Source organism: Heterocephalus glaber, unplaced genomic scaffold (assembly GCF_053883595.1).
Source record: "Heterocephalus glaber isolate CG9 unplaced genomic scaffold, H.glaber_assembly_v1.0 deba00001472, whole genome shotgun sequence".
NCBI lineage: Eukaryota > Metazoa > Chordata > Mammalia > Rodentia > Bathyergidae > Heterocephalus > Heterocephalus glaber.
This window is the reverse complement of record NW_028258315.1, coordinates 24,928,081-24,943,399: the sequence shown is the minus strand read 5'-3', so window position 1 is coordinate 24,943,399 and position 15,319 is coordinate 24,928,081. Positions and strand designations below refer to the sequence as shown.

At 49.7% G+C, this 15,319-nt stretch overlaps 1 protein-coding gene across 3 annotated transcripts in view; it reads right to left on the bottom strand.

Annotated features, from left to right (window-relative positions):
• Positions 1–12,552: 12,552 nt before the first annotated feature.
• Flvcr1 (FLVCR choline and heme transporter 1) overlaps positions 12,553–15,319 on the bottom strand; it is a 32,581-nt gene continuing 29,814 nt past the window's right edge. For all 3 annotated transcript variants that reach the window (XM_004853547.4, XM_087181864.1, XM_087181865.1), the window contains one exon: positions 12,553–15,300. In XM_004853547.4, the coding sequence (XP_004853604.3) occupies positions 15,226–15,300 (75 nt within the window). In that variant the 3' untranslated portion in view covers positions 12,553–15,225. The remainder of the gene's footprint in view (positions 15,301–15,319) is intronic.

The window sequence follows — 15,319 nt, the reverse complement described above, 5'->3', positions numbered from 1 at the left end:
ATGCTGATGAGGGTTTTAGGTTGAAGAGGACAGTAAGAAGAGAAAAACATTCTTAAAATAGTAGGTGGGGCAAGGTGGCAGGCTAATAAGGAATTTGTCCTTTGCCCAGGTGAAACCTTTCTCTTTTTTTATTACTACTGGATTCTCAAAGAGCCAAGATGTCTTCAGCTGATGTAATGTTGCCCTTGAGCATCACAGCATCACTGAGGCCTCAGCTTGTGCTTCTGTGTACCATAGCCGGATCTTGGGCAAGGTGACATTGGGCCTTAGACAGTCCTAATCGTAATTTAATAATGAAATGATTGTTCCCAAAAATTATATGAATGGCTCTCATCCCTGGCTACTGAGCAGAGTTTTCTGGGTGCAGACTTCTCCATTGTCCCCCTGAAAACTAGGCATGAATTAGGTCCCTCCCATGTCAGGCATGGCCAAGCCGGAAATAAGGAAGTCAAGGAAAGGTTTAGTGAAATGTGTTTTCAAAAGGACAATAACCAAGAAATAAGCAGGATTAGGGGAGCAAAGCACCAAAGGTGGCAAAGCACTGAGCACTAGCAACCCCCAGCTGTTCCACCCCATGCTGAGGGTGCGCAGCAGAGAGGGAGCCCTGGGAGCCCAGTCCACCCAGGGCAACCCCTTCTGGGTGCAGAGCAGAGCAGAGCATAGATTTAGGGGGAAAATAGAGACTACCTAGGGAACCAACAGTCTTCAGGATCGGGGTACATGGCCCCTTCTAAGGCAATTTCCCATATAGAGACTAAAAGGAAAAACAGGCAAGATGTAACAAGGTCTTCAAACCAGAGGGAAACAGGACATGCTGCATTCAAACCATCCCCATAAGCACATTATTATAGCTTGTATCTAGATCCCCTCCCAGAGTTTCATGTGCTCTTTTTTTTTCTTTTATATATATATTTATTGGTACATTTTAGGTATAAAATACATTTACATTTATCATTGAGTGCTTGTACCTGAACATGATGTATCTCAGTCTTTATTTTTTCTCCCATTACCTGTGGACCCTTCACTCCCTCCACCCTTCCCTATTTACACAGAGTTTGTCATGTGCTGTTAAGTGTGGCTTTTCAGAGGTGGCTGGATCATGGGTGTGCGAATATGGATTATGGGTGCATGATAACTAGATTAGTGCACTGATTAGTTCTGGGTGTGGCTGAATGGATTTACTGAAGACAAGTCCCATCTGGGCACGGGTAGCTTGTAGTCTGCAATGAAAGGGGAAGAAAGGCTGGTTGTGGCTGCCTTCTGTCTGCCCTGCCATGGACTGTTTCCCCTCTGCAATGCTGTTCTGCCGTGCTGCCCTGCCTTCCAGTCAGCTGACTGTGGACTGAAACTTCTACAAATTGTGAACTAAAATAAACTTCTACAAATTGTAAACTAAACTAAAATAAATAAAACAAATTGTGTTCTTCCTTTAATTTATGGGTGTTGGGTATTTTGTCCCAGCAATGAGAAGGTAGCTAAGAAACACATTCAGAGACTGACCATTCCCCCTGGACATATTGAGAGACACTGGCTCAACTTCCATCCTGACACTCTGAGTACCCAGCGTGTGGATTGGATGAGCATTAGGAATGTGCTGACAGTTACACCTTCCCTCCTTTACCCAGTTCTTCCCCAAGCCTCACCAAAGATATAAGTGCTTTGGGAAGTGGAATGGATGCCATGACAAACATGTCTTCTAGCAGGAAGATGACAGCAAAGAGAAAGCCGCACCATGACATCATATATCACTGCTGACATTTCCTGAGCACACCCTAGATGCTGCTCCATGCTTGTACTGTCCTCATAGAGCAACGCGGGACATGGGTGCTGTGTAGACTGATTGTTTATGACATCCACAAATTTGTACATTGAAGCCCTAACCTCCAGTGTGGCTGTCTTTGGAGATGTAGACCACACGGAAGTAATTAAAGTTCAGTGAGGTCATAGGGTGGGGCCCTGATCCAACCTCTCCCTCTCCTTCTCTCCCTTCTCCCTGCTCTCCCTCCTCCATGTGCATATGCCAAGAAAAGGCCACGAGAGGACATGGCAGGAAGGTGATTCTCTTCCTGCAAGCTGGGAAGTCAGGCCTCTCCTGAAGCTGAATTTGCTGGCACTGTGATCATAATCTTGGGTCTGCAGAGTGGTAGAGGCTCATTGTCTGTTGTGGGAGCCACCAGACTCTGGGCTTTGCTGTGGCAGCTCCAGCAGACAAACACAGGCACTATGGAGAGCCTCATTTTATATGCAATGTGATCAAAATATGGTGAATGTGTATTTTTTAAAGAAAAATTAAAGTAAAAAACACATTGCCATTAATCTCCCTCAAAATCTATCCCCTCACTTTCAACACACTTATCCCATTATTCTTGTCACTTTCTGAAGCAGCTCTGAAAGTCGTTTTGCATGCCTTTAGTTGTACTGTAGTGGCTATGTCGATGTCCTTTGAATTGATTCAAAATGTTTATCTTTCCAGTTATTTCAAATTTAAGGAAGAGCCAGAAGTCACACAATGCCAGAGCTCATGAATAAGGTGGATGAGGACACAGCATGATGTTTTTACAAGCCTGCTGGATGACAGGGTCAGCAGCATTCACTGTATTTTTGATCACACCTCATAAAGACAGTCATAAAAGAGGGCTTCTAGAACTGCTTCAAAAGCAGGAATTAAGGAATAAGTGGGAAGCAAGGGGAAGAATTTTGGGAGAATTGATGGCAAGGGGTCTTTTATTGTAATAAATTCCACCACACATCTTTTTCTTTTCTTTTGAGACAGGGTCTCACTGTGTAGCTCAGTGGCCTTGAACTCACGGATAACAGAATCAAAGGAAGTGGGTTGAGTGGAGACACGATAGAAAGGACAGGGCCCCTGAGGAGGCCACTGTCAGCTTCGGGCAATTGTTGGCCAAAGGACCAGTGTTCTTGGACCTATAAGTTCTCAAGACAAACTTGGACAACTAGGTTTTGGGGGAGATTATCTAGTTTTTCAGTATTGACGACAAATTCCCTCATGAAACTGCATGGTGGAAGATGCACACATTTGGCATTCAGTGTCTGTCTGCCCCTTGGACTGGGTGATTTTCCTACCCTCTTCTGCCCAGCTGTGAACTCTGCCTTGGGCAGAGCTCCTGTGTGCAACTCCGGGACCCCACTTTTTAGGGAGACGAACCCCTGAATGATCTAGCGTGATTTGAAGGTACAATCAGTGCAAAGTGTAGACTTGGCCAACACCAGCAACTTTAAGTCTGGTTCCTCTTTTGAAAATTGGTCCAAAGCACCCAGCTAGTACATGAAGAAGCAATGGGTAATAGCTTTGTACACAGCCATCACTTTGGGCTCTCGGTCCTGAGCATCTGAGCTCCTTACATGGACTCAGCTGAGGGTTTCGCTGGTTGTCACAGGCTGGCTAAGTCCTTCCAGGCAGCAGAGGATGCTCTGCCTATTCAGGGCCACAGCTGGAGGGAGGAGAAAGGGTCAGGAATGGGGGAGACCAGCAGTGATTTCATAGGAACAAGACAGCCCCTCTGCTCACAAGGGATTGGGCGGCGTGATCCGTGTGAGTGTTTGTGATAATAATGTCCTGAGAGTACTGCTCAGTGTGCAGCAGCTGCATGTAAAAAATGTCCATGGCTTTAGCTGGAGCTGATGAGGGTTCAACTGTCCATTACCCAAAATGCTCTCAGCGAGGCTCCCTACACAGGGTGCTATTTATTGCTTTGCTGATTAAGGGACAGTTTATCTGCTTGGGATCATCTTTCTCTAAAGCCTTTATCAGTGTGTTTTTTTGGCTGCTGGTAGGTTTTTAAATAAATGAAAGCAGATTATTTGTGTTTCAAGGCGGTGACTCAAGTTTGCCTGTTGCCAGCTGTGAGGAAGACAGAGAAGGGTCCTCTGGGGCCAGCCCTCCCTTTGCAGAGCCGGAGAGCAGTGCCAGTGAGAAGAGACCAAGGAGGGGAAGGTCTAGCCGGGGAGCTGCTCAGTGGGGCAGGGATGCCCTGTGGAGAAGGCTGAGTGGGAGGAGGAAAGGCAGAAGCAAACCTGTGACGGTAGAGCAGAGGAGGTGTCGGGGCAGGTGCATCAGTGTCTTCCCCAAGAAACTGAATAGAGCACTGGGCTTGGTGGTACACCCCTGTATCCCAGTACTCTGGGAGGCTGAGGCAGGAGGATTGCAAGTTGGAACCCAGCTTTGGCAATTTAGCAACTTAGTGAGACCCTGTCTCAAAAAAATAATAATAATAAAAGAAGACTGGAGATGTAGCTTAATGTGAAGGCCCTGAGTTCAATCCCCAGTACTGGAAGAAAAAAAGAAGAAAGAAGAATGAAAAAAAGAAACTGGGCCGGGGATTTAGCTCAGTGGTTCTGCTGCCTGCCTTTCAAGTGCAAGGTCCCAAGTTTGATCCCCAGTACAAAAAAAAAAAAAGAAAGAAAAAGAAATCAATGCTCATGTGTGTAAAAGGATTAAAACTAAATCCACTCTGGGCAGGAAAAGGAGACACTGAATAGATGTAACTTCAGGAAGAACTTCCTTCCCTCAAAGCCAAGAGCCCTCAATGCATTTCCTGAACAGATGATGGAGATGCCTTCTGAGCGAAGAGGGTAACCTGGATTTGAGACTCAGCCCTGCAACTGACCAGCTGCATAACCCGGGCATGCACTGACCCTTCTCTATAACATGAGGGGTGGGTTAGAATCTAATGCTAAACCTTGGCTGTATTGAAGACCCCAGCCAAGAGTCTCGATCTCCTGAAAGGCAATACAACGGTAAGCGAAGGAGACAGAGAAACAAGACTTAAAAAGAAAGTGGGGAACTGGGATAGGCCACGGCAAGCATGTGGGGAGAACCCAAGCAACCAGCACGGTCGGTATTTATTGATTACACAAGCATGCGTAAGAATAGGGTAGGGGGCTGCATGTGGCAATGGTGATATCAGCTGAGACAGGCAAAGCTGTAGGCAAGGAGGGTAAGGCATTCTAGCAAAAGGAGTAGAACAGACCAAAGGTAGGTCATGGTTAACTATTAAGCTACTGAAACAAAGGAATGGTAGCTCTAGGAATGGAATGTGGATTGGAGCCACATAGTCCTTGCTGCAGTGTCATCTCACTTAGGAGACCTGCAACTTCACAAATCAGGACTTAGATCTCAGCTGCAGCCGCTGGCGTGGAAGCTGTACTAGCCTGAGGCACCATCCCACAGTGCTCCTGTGATCCTGTGAGTCACGTAGGCTTTGGTCCAGCTCTGAATGCGATGTGGCCAATTGTAAGGAAAGAATGCCTGCTCCATATGAGAGCCGGCTCTAAGCCTGGCCAGGGGGTCTGCCACACCCACTGCATATCCCGGGCATACACTCTCCCTTTTCTGTAATGTGAGGGGGTTGGGTTAGATTAATTCTAACCCCTGGCTGCACGGTAGAATCACCCGAAGAGCTGTTGAGACTCCCAGTACCAGGCTGCAACCCTGACCAAGTAGGGTCTAAGAGGGGGGTCTCCCTCTGAGAACTGCATGATTGAGTTTAGATGCACAGGGTAGGTGGTCTGCAGTCTCCATCATCTTCTGCAGCAAGTCCAGAGGGGGCCTCAGAAGCAACGCATGCATCCTTCCAAGAGTCCACCTTCTACAAAATTCAATGATTTGAGACCCCAAGTGGACAGGCTCCTGCCCCAAGTGCCAGCCAGCTGGTTCTCCTCATTCATCCACCCACAAATATTTACTGAGCGCCCACTGAATGCGGGGCTTCTTCTGGGTGCCCGAGAGTCCAACGGTGCCCAAGTCAGAACCTCTCTGTGTTAACTCTGGGACCGACCTGAAAGCAGAGTCGAGACAGAGGAGGGCAGGGTGGGACAGTGGCGGTGAAGGGAACGGGTGGTGGGCGTCTGCTGACCCCCACCTGCCCCCACACCCGCACCATTCCTCTGAGGTTACTACGCAGCTGGCCTTGCTAGCCAGCCTCTGCTCCTCTCCTTCCCCTTCTCCTCCAAGTCTGCCGGCTTAATATCTGGTTTCAGCAAACCATGCTAGGATCACAAAACCCCTGTTCCCTGCTCCCAAATGTGCTGTGTGTGCTCCCAAGGCATGAGCGAGCTCCCCGTGGGAGGCCTTGAGGCTCAGGGGCGCAGATGTAATTTCGAGGCGAAGGCCTGGGGTGGGACTGCCTCTCTGCCCTTCCAGGCGGACAGCGGTGCCGAACAGCGCATGCGCCCCGCGGCCCTCGGCTCTGCACCGCTAGCGGGGGGTGGTAACGGTTCCCCCTACTACCTTCCAGAGTGCAGTGCGGAGGAAACAAGCCAGCGAAGGCGTGGATGAAGCCCGGGGCGGGAGAAGTTCAGGCGCTTGTTCCGAGGCCCGCGGTGGGTGCCCGGTGTCGTCCTTCTTCCCCCTGCGAGCGAGCCGGGAGCCTTGTCACCCCGGCACTGTCCCGGCCGCCCACAGCAGCGAATATCTGGGGGCTTGTTAGAAATGTGAGGGTTTGGCCCCAGCGAAGCCAGGCTGAATCAGAAACTGAGCTCAGAAAGGTTAGTAACCCGCCCAAAGCCACACAGCGGGTAAGAAGCGGGGCGAAAGTGTTCTCCCTGTTACAGGGACGGGGCCCCAAGACCCGCCGGAAGACAGGAAAATGCTTCTCATCGCCCCCTGGTGGCCAGAGGGCGAACAACACCCAGCCTCCCGCTCGCCCAGATGACGAAGCGGGGCTGGAAGGCGTCAGGACCGCACAGAACCAGGCTCACCCAGGCCATGCTCAAGACTTGAACCGAGACCAGCCCGGAGCCAAACCCCCAAGTCCGTTTCCATAGGGACCAGGCACAGCCAGCCCATGACCTACCTCCTTGGGAATCAGCCTCCAAAATGCTGCTTCCATCCCAGGGTTCCGGGGGGCAGAGGCCCTCCCCTCGAGTTCAGCCCGGATCCCGCCAGTCAGCCTCTGTGGTCCCAGCCCCGTGGCCCCGCATGCCTTGGGAACCCGGTACAAATGCACATTCTCGGGCCCACTGGGTTCCTGGCCACCTGTAGGTGTGAGAGGCCCTAGGTTAAGGGGTCCTGTGGGGAGAGGGGCAGAGCAGCCAGGCCCTCCCTGGCTGAGTGGGAAGAGCGTCCTTGTCCCCTGAGGGCCACAGGAGAGACCTGAGGAGTGAGGCGCCTGCCAGGGTGGCGCTCAGCCTTGGGCACAGCGTGCTTAGCCCTGCCCCCTGCCGCAAGAGCTTGTTCGTGCAGCTGGCTGGTAGCCTGGCCCCAGGATAAGGTCACAGGCGAGGCCTCGGTGTCCCCCAGACCTGTGACCCGGAGGCCTGGGCCTCCACTTAGGATCTGCAGTCAGGCGGGATGGGGATGGGGAAAGCATGGGGCCCAGCTGCCTCTGCCCCGGGGTCCAGCGGAGGCGGGGCCGAGGGCACCCAGGTTGGGTCCTGGGAGCGTCTGGCTCCCGCGAGGCTCGGCACTGGGCTGTCACAGACCATCCCATTACTTCTCTTGGAGGAACCTGAACGGTTGTTGCCAGCCAATGCTTCCCCTAAGCTGTACTCTCGCGTAACACCGTGAGTGTGAGGATGTGCGTGTGCACGCGCGCGCGCCTGTGCTGAGGGTGGGGGACAGAGATGTGCCAGTGCATTCAGCGTATCTGCAAAGCCGTGGGAGACGTACTTTGCCCCAACGCGCACACGCACACACACCCTCAAGGCCCCCTTGAAATTCAAGTGGTCAGAAATAGTTCATAACGTCACCAGGAGAGGGCGTGCTTCCCCACTGTGGGGTGGAAGTGCCCCTGCTCCTGACTGCTGGCGGTTTTAGTGCTTAGGAACAGCCAGGTGTGCTTGTCAGCCAGAGTGATTTCAGGAACACAAAGAACACACTGGCCTCACCCAGGCTCCTCCGAGGCCGTCTGGGGATTCCCTGGCCCTAGGCCGGTTTCGAAGGCGAACACCCTGAGGATGACCTGGAAGGGAGGCCGCTGCCTCTTTTGTGACCCTGAGGCCGAAGGAGTTAAGGTTTGAGAAGCTGCAAGGTGAAGTGAACGCAGGGGCGGGCAGAGGCACAGGGAGCAGAAACGGCGAAGCCAGGCCTCCCGAGCCGAGCCCCCGAGTGTCCCCGTCCTCTGTCCCGGAGAGGAAAAAGCCTGGGCCAGGCAGGGGGCCCTTCTGTCCCAGTGCTGCGGGCGGGAGCGGCCCGGTGTCTTGCCATTGGTGTTCGCGAGCGGAAGCTATCTTGGTATCCCAGCTCCTAGCTCCGGGCCTGGCAAAGCTGCGGAGCTCGGCAGATGTGTAGTCCGTGAGGTCTGAGCGTCCGTACGAGGGGACCGCTCCGCGCTCCGCAGGGCAGCCTCGCGTTTGTCCTAATAGCGGTTCTGCAGCTCATGCCTCCACGTTACCACACAAGTTGCTTTTGCGCGATGCCCAGCGCTGCGCCCGCACGCAGGTGGACCCCGTGAGGCGGCTGTGTGTTGCTTGGCTAGTGGCTAGCCATCCCCCTAAAGCCTCATGCGAACGAGGTGGGACTATCGAGAAGGTGGCTGGATCCAGCGGGTGTGATTCATGCTGCAGTGCTAGGTCCCAGGGCAGTAGGACGAAGGGGGTGAGGGCTGACCGCCCTAAGGGGTCTGAATAAGATAAAAGGGGCAGAAAGACTGTTAAGGCCCCTTGTTGCTTTTGCTACCTTATGGGCGCCACGAACTGTTTCTCCTGTGTGACACCTCTCTGCTACGTGGCACACTGCCCTGGAGCAACCCGAGTGTGGACTGAAACCTCTACAAGTTGTGAGCTAAATAAACCCTTTCTCCTTTAACCTTGGGTGTCCGGTGTTGTCTCAGCAAGGAGAGGAAAGGTAACGGACATAACAGTACTGAGCCCCATGCTGCATCAGCACCGCGTCTTCCCAAATCAGCCACTCGCTTTCCAGTGGGTGTTATTGGAGCCAACGTTCTATTAAGACCGATTCTTAAAATGAGGGTTTTACCCACCTAACTTGTTGAGGACATATGTGACTTCTGCTTAAATTTAATCCTCACCGCAAACCTACAAGTTATTATTTACAACACTGGGGATTGAACCCAGAACCTTCAGACTGAGTCACATCCCCAGCCCTTATTATATATTTAATTTTTTTTTTTTTGAGACAGCGTCTCACTATGTAGTTCAGGCTGGCCTTGAATTCACAGAGATCCTCCTGCCTCAGCCTCCTGAGTGCTGGGAATACAGCCATGGGCTACCATGCTTGGCTATTCTTAAATTTTGAGACAGGGTCTCACTAAGTCACAAAGATGCCCAGGCTGGGCTCAAACTTGCCATCCTTCTGCTCAGCCCCCAGAGTACTGGTAATCACTACCTTGTTTAACAAAGAAACAGAAATCCAGAGGGTTTTCATTACTTTCCCGAGATCACAGACAGTCAAGTTTCAAATCTAAGATGTGTGGCTCCCAAAGGCCGTGTGGAAACAGCCTGCACACCATAATGGCTACTTCTGAAAGGCTCCTGGTGCAGCTGAGGCAGAGGTGACCCACACAAACAGCATAATCTAACCACGTAAGGAAGCTGTCTTAAGAATAATATCACCAAGCACTCTGCAGGTGTATCAGTCAGCTGCACGTTCCTATAATAAAGGACCTGAACCAAGTAACACATGAAAGGAAAAAGGTTATTTTGGCTCACGGTTCTGGAATCTCCAGACCAAGACTCTGCAGCCTGTTCCTTTGGCGTTGGGCAAAGGTGGCACATCGTGGAGGGAGCGGGGGGGCGGGGCACAGCAAGCCCTTGTATCACGAACCAGGAAGCAGAAATGAAGGTCCAGGCTGTCGGTGGCTTACAGGCCACGCCCCTAGTGACCTGAGGCCCTCCTACCAGGCCCCTCATCCTAGGGGTCTACAGCACCCCCACCAGCTCCACTCTCAGACAGAGCCTTTAACAGGTGGACCTTGGGAGACATTCAACATCTGAACTACTGCAGGGGACAAATTTACGCCACACGTGTGAGAACTAAACTCCTGATTCTGCAGCGGGAATCTTTGTGTGCCAATGAATCCCACCCCAACCGGTGCCCGTCTGTCTTGGTTTGGGGTCAAAATGTTTTGGAGCATTTAGGATTGAAACGGCTCTTGCCCTTACCTCAGTCTCATTATAACCTTTCTGAAAACTTAGTGCATCAGTTGGTCACAGGGTTTGGGGCCAGTTCAGTACCTGGAGTCACGTTGCCAGGAACAGAGATGAGCTCAAGCACCATCTGCCCACCAGCCTGTAGGGCCCAACCAGAATTCAGGTTTCTACTGGTTGCTGCCAGTTTATCCTCTTTGTAGTCAGCACTTCACCGTGAGCTTAACTAAGAGCAATGGAAAGACAAGTGCAGGTTCGAATCTATAGCCAGAAGGCCTATGGTGTCACCAGTCTAAATGGGAGGGGAGGTGGCGATGTCCTCCCTGAGCTAATCCTTTCTCCTTCTCTTGGGGCCCAGCCTGCTCTCCACACCTGCGATACTGGCAGATGCCGTGTGAGTTAAGGTGCCCCATCCCGCTTGGTTGCCGGTGTGCTTTGGTCTCACCTCTCCTGAGGGGCCCGCGACGCTGAATTCGCTCTGAAACATCATACAGCGACTTTCCACCCACGGGACCCTGTCCCAGCACCTGAAATCACCTCAGGGCAGGCTGCCACCTGAGTTTGATGCAGAGAGCAAGAAGAATGTGGAGGAGCAGGTGGCACGGGCCAGGAAGCTGAGACTGGCCGGGTTGGAAGGAGAGAAAACTTCTTTGCTTCTTTGCTTGAAAAGAATGGTAATTTTTTATTTTCCTGGATGGAAGTTTTTGCCACTGAAATGCTAAAATATAATTTTAGTGATTCTCAATGGGATCTGAGAAGTGTTAAAAGTTTCTATTTATTATATGGCAAGTGGTAACAGATAAAGTGCTGTTCACTTCAAATAGCTTCGTGATGTTTGTCTCACACATGTATTTCTAAAACTAAGCCATCCTGGAGCCCTTACCTTGAAATAGATTGATAATTTAAATGATATGCTAGCTTGCCGTCATGTGATGAAATACCTGGCTCATAGAGGAAAGGCTTATCTTGGCTCACAGTTTTGGAGGTTCAGTCCATGTGGCTTTTGGACCCGTGGTGGTACATCACGCTGGGAGTGTGTGGCCCAGAAAAACTGCACACCTTGTGGCTGGGAAGCCAGAGAGGAAGGGGCAGCTTCCCAGTCCCCTTCGAGGGCACGTGCCAGTGACCCCAAGGCCTCCTGCTAGGCCCCACCTCTTAAAAGTTCCTCTGAATAGCACTTCTCCAGTGGCCAAGTCTTTAACACATGGGGCTCCTGAGGACATTCAACCCCCAAACCACAGCAGAAGACACAGGCAGATGTGGCGGCGGCGTTTTTTCCCAGGCCTCTCATGTTAGGAAAATGCTCTACCACTGAGCTACATCCCCAGTGCTGGGATTTCTTTAGAGCTACCAATTACTCCGACTCACTAGAGACCTCTGATCCTCCTACTCCACCTGCTCCGTCCTCTCACAGTATCTATTATTGATCAACTGAATTCCAGGTCAAGTTATTTATTTTGTGGTGCTTGGGATTGAACCCACTCTGCACTGAGCTACATACCCAGCCCTTTTTATTTTTTAAGAGAGGATCTTGTTCAGTCGTTGAGTTGCCCAGGCTGTGACTGAACTTGGAATCCTCCTGCCTCAGCCTCCAGAGTGCTGGGATTACAGGCACGTGCCCCGAAGCCAGCTTCTAGTCAAGTAACTTACAGATGTTTCTTTGGACTGTTACTGGCATATAATTGTGTTCTTTTGCATATCATATTTACTTGCTGTTTTTGTGCTTCTTGGAGTCTGCTGCTGTCTTTATGAAGAAAACCCACCTCGTCTAGTCTTTGCTGACTGGCTGGCCAGGGGCACAGACTCTGGCTTTGCCTCCTCCACTGGCCGGGTGCTCAGAGCTCCCCGTTGTTTTCCCTGGGGTGCTTGATGCAGGAAACCCCCTGCAGCAAGGCACAGGGTGTGGGTCAGCCTGGGCCGCTTCCTGCCGCAGCCTGGGAGGAGCTAGCAGCTTCCTGTTCCCGCCTCTCCCACTCAGCCAGGCCAATCACCTCGGGGTCCGGGCTGGGAAGCAGGGAAGGTGGCCCCTTGGAAGCACCCTGCAAGGGAGGGAAATGCGGGTCGCTCAGGACTCTTCCCCCAGCAGGGAAAACAGACACTGACAAGCCTTTCTTGGCACCAGGCTGGGCCATGCTTTTAGCCTCTTCAGGGCATCTGCTGTGTTTTTCTTTTGCTCGAACTGTGGCTGCTGAAACCTCTGCCCAGGGAGGACCACTCCCACGGGTGGTCCTGCCGGTGGGCGGTCATCAGGTCAGTGTGAGAGCAGAGCGCTCCTACCTGGCCTCTCGCTGACGGTGCGCTCTCAAGTTATTTTAAAATGAATAAAATATTTTAGTTTCTGTTTTATCCCTGACCCTTGGAGGCCTTTGTTTCCTTGTGTTCCGTAAACGACCTCTTTTCCTCCTTGGCCCACTGTGAAATCATAATCCCTTTGACTCCAGGGAGTAACTAAATACCGGAACTTTTTTTTCAAGGCATACAAAATGAACATTAAAAAAATAAATTTATTTTTGAGTCTGAAATAATGAAGAACAAGCATACGGACAAACTGTAAAAGGAGCAAAAATTAGCACATGAATAATGACAGAAGACCCAAGCCTTCTTCCACCTAATACACACAAACATATTTTTACATATAGACATTGTGAAAAGATATTTCTAACACTGTCATAAAAACAAAAACTATATTTGGAACATTTACAAATGTAATAGCTTCTGAACGTATCCAGTGTTTCTTTCCTAAAACTCTTTGATTAAAATACACACAAGTGATGATTACCTATGCTATTTTTGAAAGTTAAACATACAATCATGACATTCTTGTCCAACACATTATAAATAACTTTCACAAAAAACAGACAATTACCAATTCATTTTATATTTTTGTCACTCATACTCTCTTTTGAACAAGGACAAAGAAAACATGTATGTATATGTTTCAGAAATAAAGTATTCCAACTTTTTATTTGTTCAAAATCTCAGAAACTCAGTAAGCATGTGATTATTTTAAACAATAAAAATAATTATTTGGGAGGAACTTTAAAATATATTTCTGGCCAATTTAATCCATGATGTAAATATCAAAAGAAGCTGGCGACTGGGCATATTCTGCCTGGGCTTCTGCTACCAACTAAAAAGAGCTGAAATCCCTTCTATCCAAGAGTAAAAATCACAATTGTTTATTCAACTGTCCAGGGAATTTTTTTCTGTTTGAGTTCTTGTGGTACACTGATTTAGTCTACTCCATAATGAATAGTATTTAACATTTTAAAAAGATCTTTGAGATCAAAGTGGACACATTTCACGGACTAGGAAAATTCTGCCTGGACAGGGTAAATGACTTGTCCAGAGTTACAGTGAGACAGAAACACGACCAGGGCATGGAACCAGAGTTCTTGATTCTTAGTTATGTTCTTCTGGTAACAGAATACATTCTCTAGGGTCAGATTCTATATAATTTATAGTCATTTGAATACAGATAACATAGTCTCAATTTAAATCAGCATACATATTCTGCTTTAATCAAAACTGTTATTCACATAAACATGTTCATTACCTGATTGGGTTTGTGTGCATGGACATAATGTAAATATTATGGTGGAGCAAACATCACTACTGTAAAGATACTTCATCTAAGCTTAGAGCCAGGACATCGACAAGATTTAGATTCTCACTGTAAACAGAATGCAGCGCTAGGCACTGTGGAGGAGCATTTGGCCCTGTTTCTCCCAACCCGAGCATGCGGAAAGCATCTGGGGCAGGTGGAGGAGCAGCCACCCAGTGCTGAAGGACAGACTGGGCCCCAGCGTACTGGGGGGCTCCTGCTGGGCACAGGCCTCCTCTGAGGAGAACGGACAGGCAAACGACACTGCACAATCAGGACAGTCAGCATTTCAAGGTCTCCACTAAATGGGGACACCCAGGCCATCTGAGGTTACGGATCTTCGAGGCAACATTGTAGGGCGTGATGTAAGAAATCATGAAATGGTCATAAAAAAACCTATCATGAATTTTCTTGCTAGAGAGTTACATACTGAATAAAAGGCAGTAAAAAAGGCCACTGGGTATAAAACTTCTCTGTTTCAAGCTGGACTGAAAATTATAGTGTTAGTATTTATCCACAATACGAAGGCACCCCAGAAAAGAACTCCAGACAATGTGCCCTGCGTCTGGCACACTTGCTTACCTAGGACACAATCCTATGACCAGTCGCGTGTAGACTTTGAACACAGACAGCTTCTGTGGTCTTTGACAGGACCTGCTACAAAGCACTATGCAACAAGTACAGGAACGGGGGTGTCCTCACAGCCCGCGCTTGGTGAGTGTGCACACTGCATACTCTGGAGGGCAGCACAGCAGAGCGCCTTGGTCCCACTGAATATTTCCTATGTAAGTTGCACGGACTCTTACGAGAACCATACCCCTCAGAATCACTGTAGAAAGTCTAAGCTTCCACTTTCTTCAAACAACAAAACAAAAGGGGGCTGGGGATTTGGCTCAGTGGTTCCGCCGCCTGCTGCGCAAGTGGAAGGATCCTAGTTCGATCCCCCGGCACCAAAAAAAAAAAAAAATCCAGCTAAAAAACAAAACAAAAGGGCCGGGGGCTTAGCTCAGTGGCACTTCGCCTGCCTTGCAGGCTCAAGGTCCTGAGTTCGATAGCCTATACCAAAAAAGCAAGACAAAACAAAACACCAGAATACGGGGGATTGAACCCTGGGCCTCGTGCCCACCAGGTGAGGACCCTAGTGCCAAGCTGCATCTCTAGCCCCTTTCTTCTGAGACAGTTGCCCAGACTGGCCTCAAACCTATAAATCCTCTTGTCTCAGAGTTTCCTAAGCAGCTGGGGTTACAGGCGTGCACCACCACACCCAGTACGAAAATAACCTTTGAATAATAAATGTCAGCAGATTACTTTCAGGCATGATATACCACTGAAAATGGGACACTAATGAGATGAGTGGGAGTGTTAACATAATGTAAACAAAATATTGCTTAAATAATTAAGCAAAATAATAATTGTTCATTTAGAGCTTACAAGTAATTTTCAAATAAACGCCTGTCCCTGTCACTTCTACTCTGAGCTTCACTGTTCACACCTCCCCACAAGTCAGCACACTGCATTCCACTGACCGAGGGACAGTAACTTTCCCTTCCACTTCAGATTGATGACTCTGACTGGACGGATAATGTGGCAACTTTTGGCTTCTGATCTGTGGGGCTTTCAACGGGCACCTGCAGAGAGAAGCAGAGT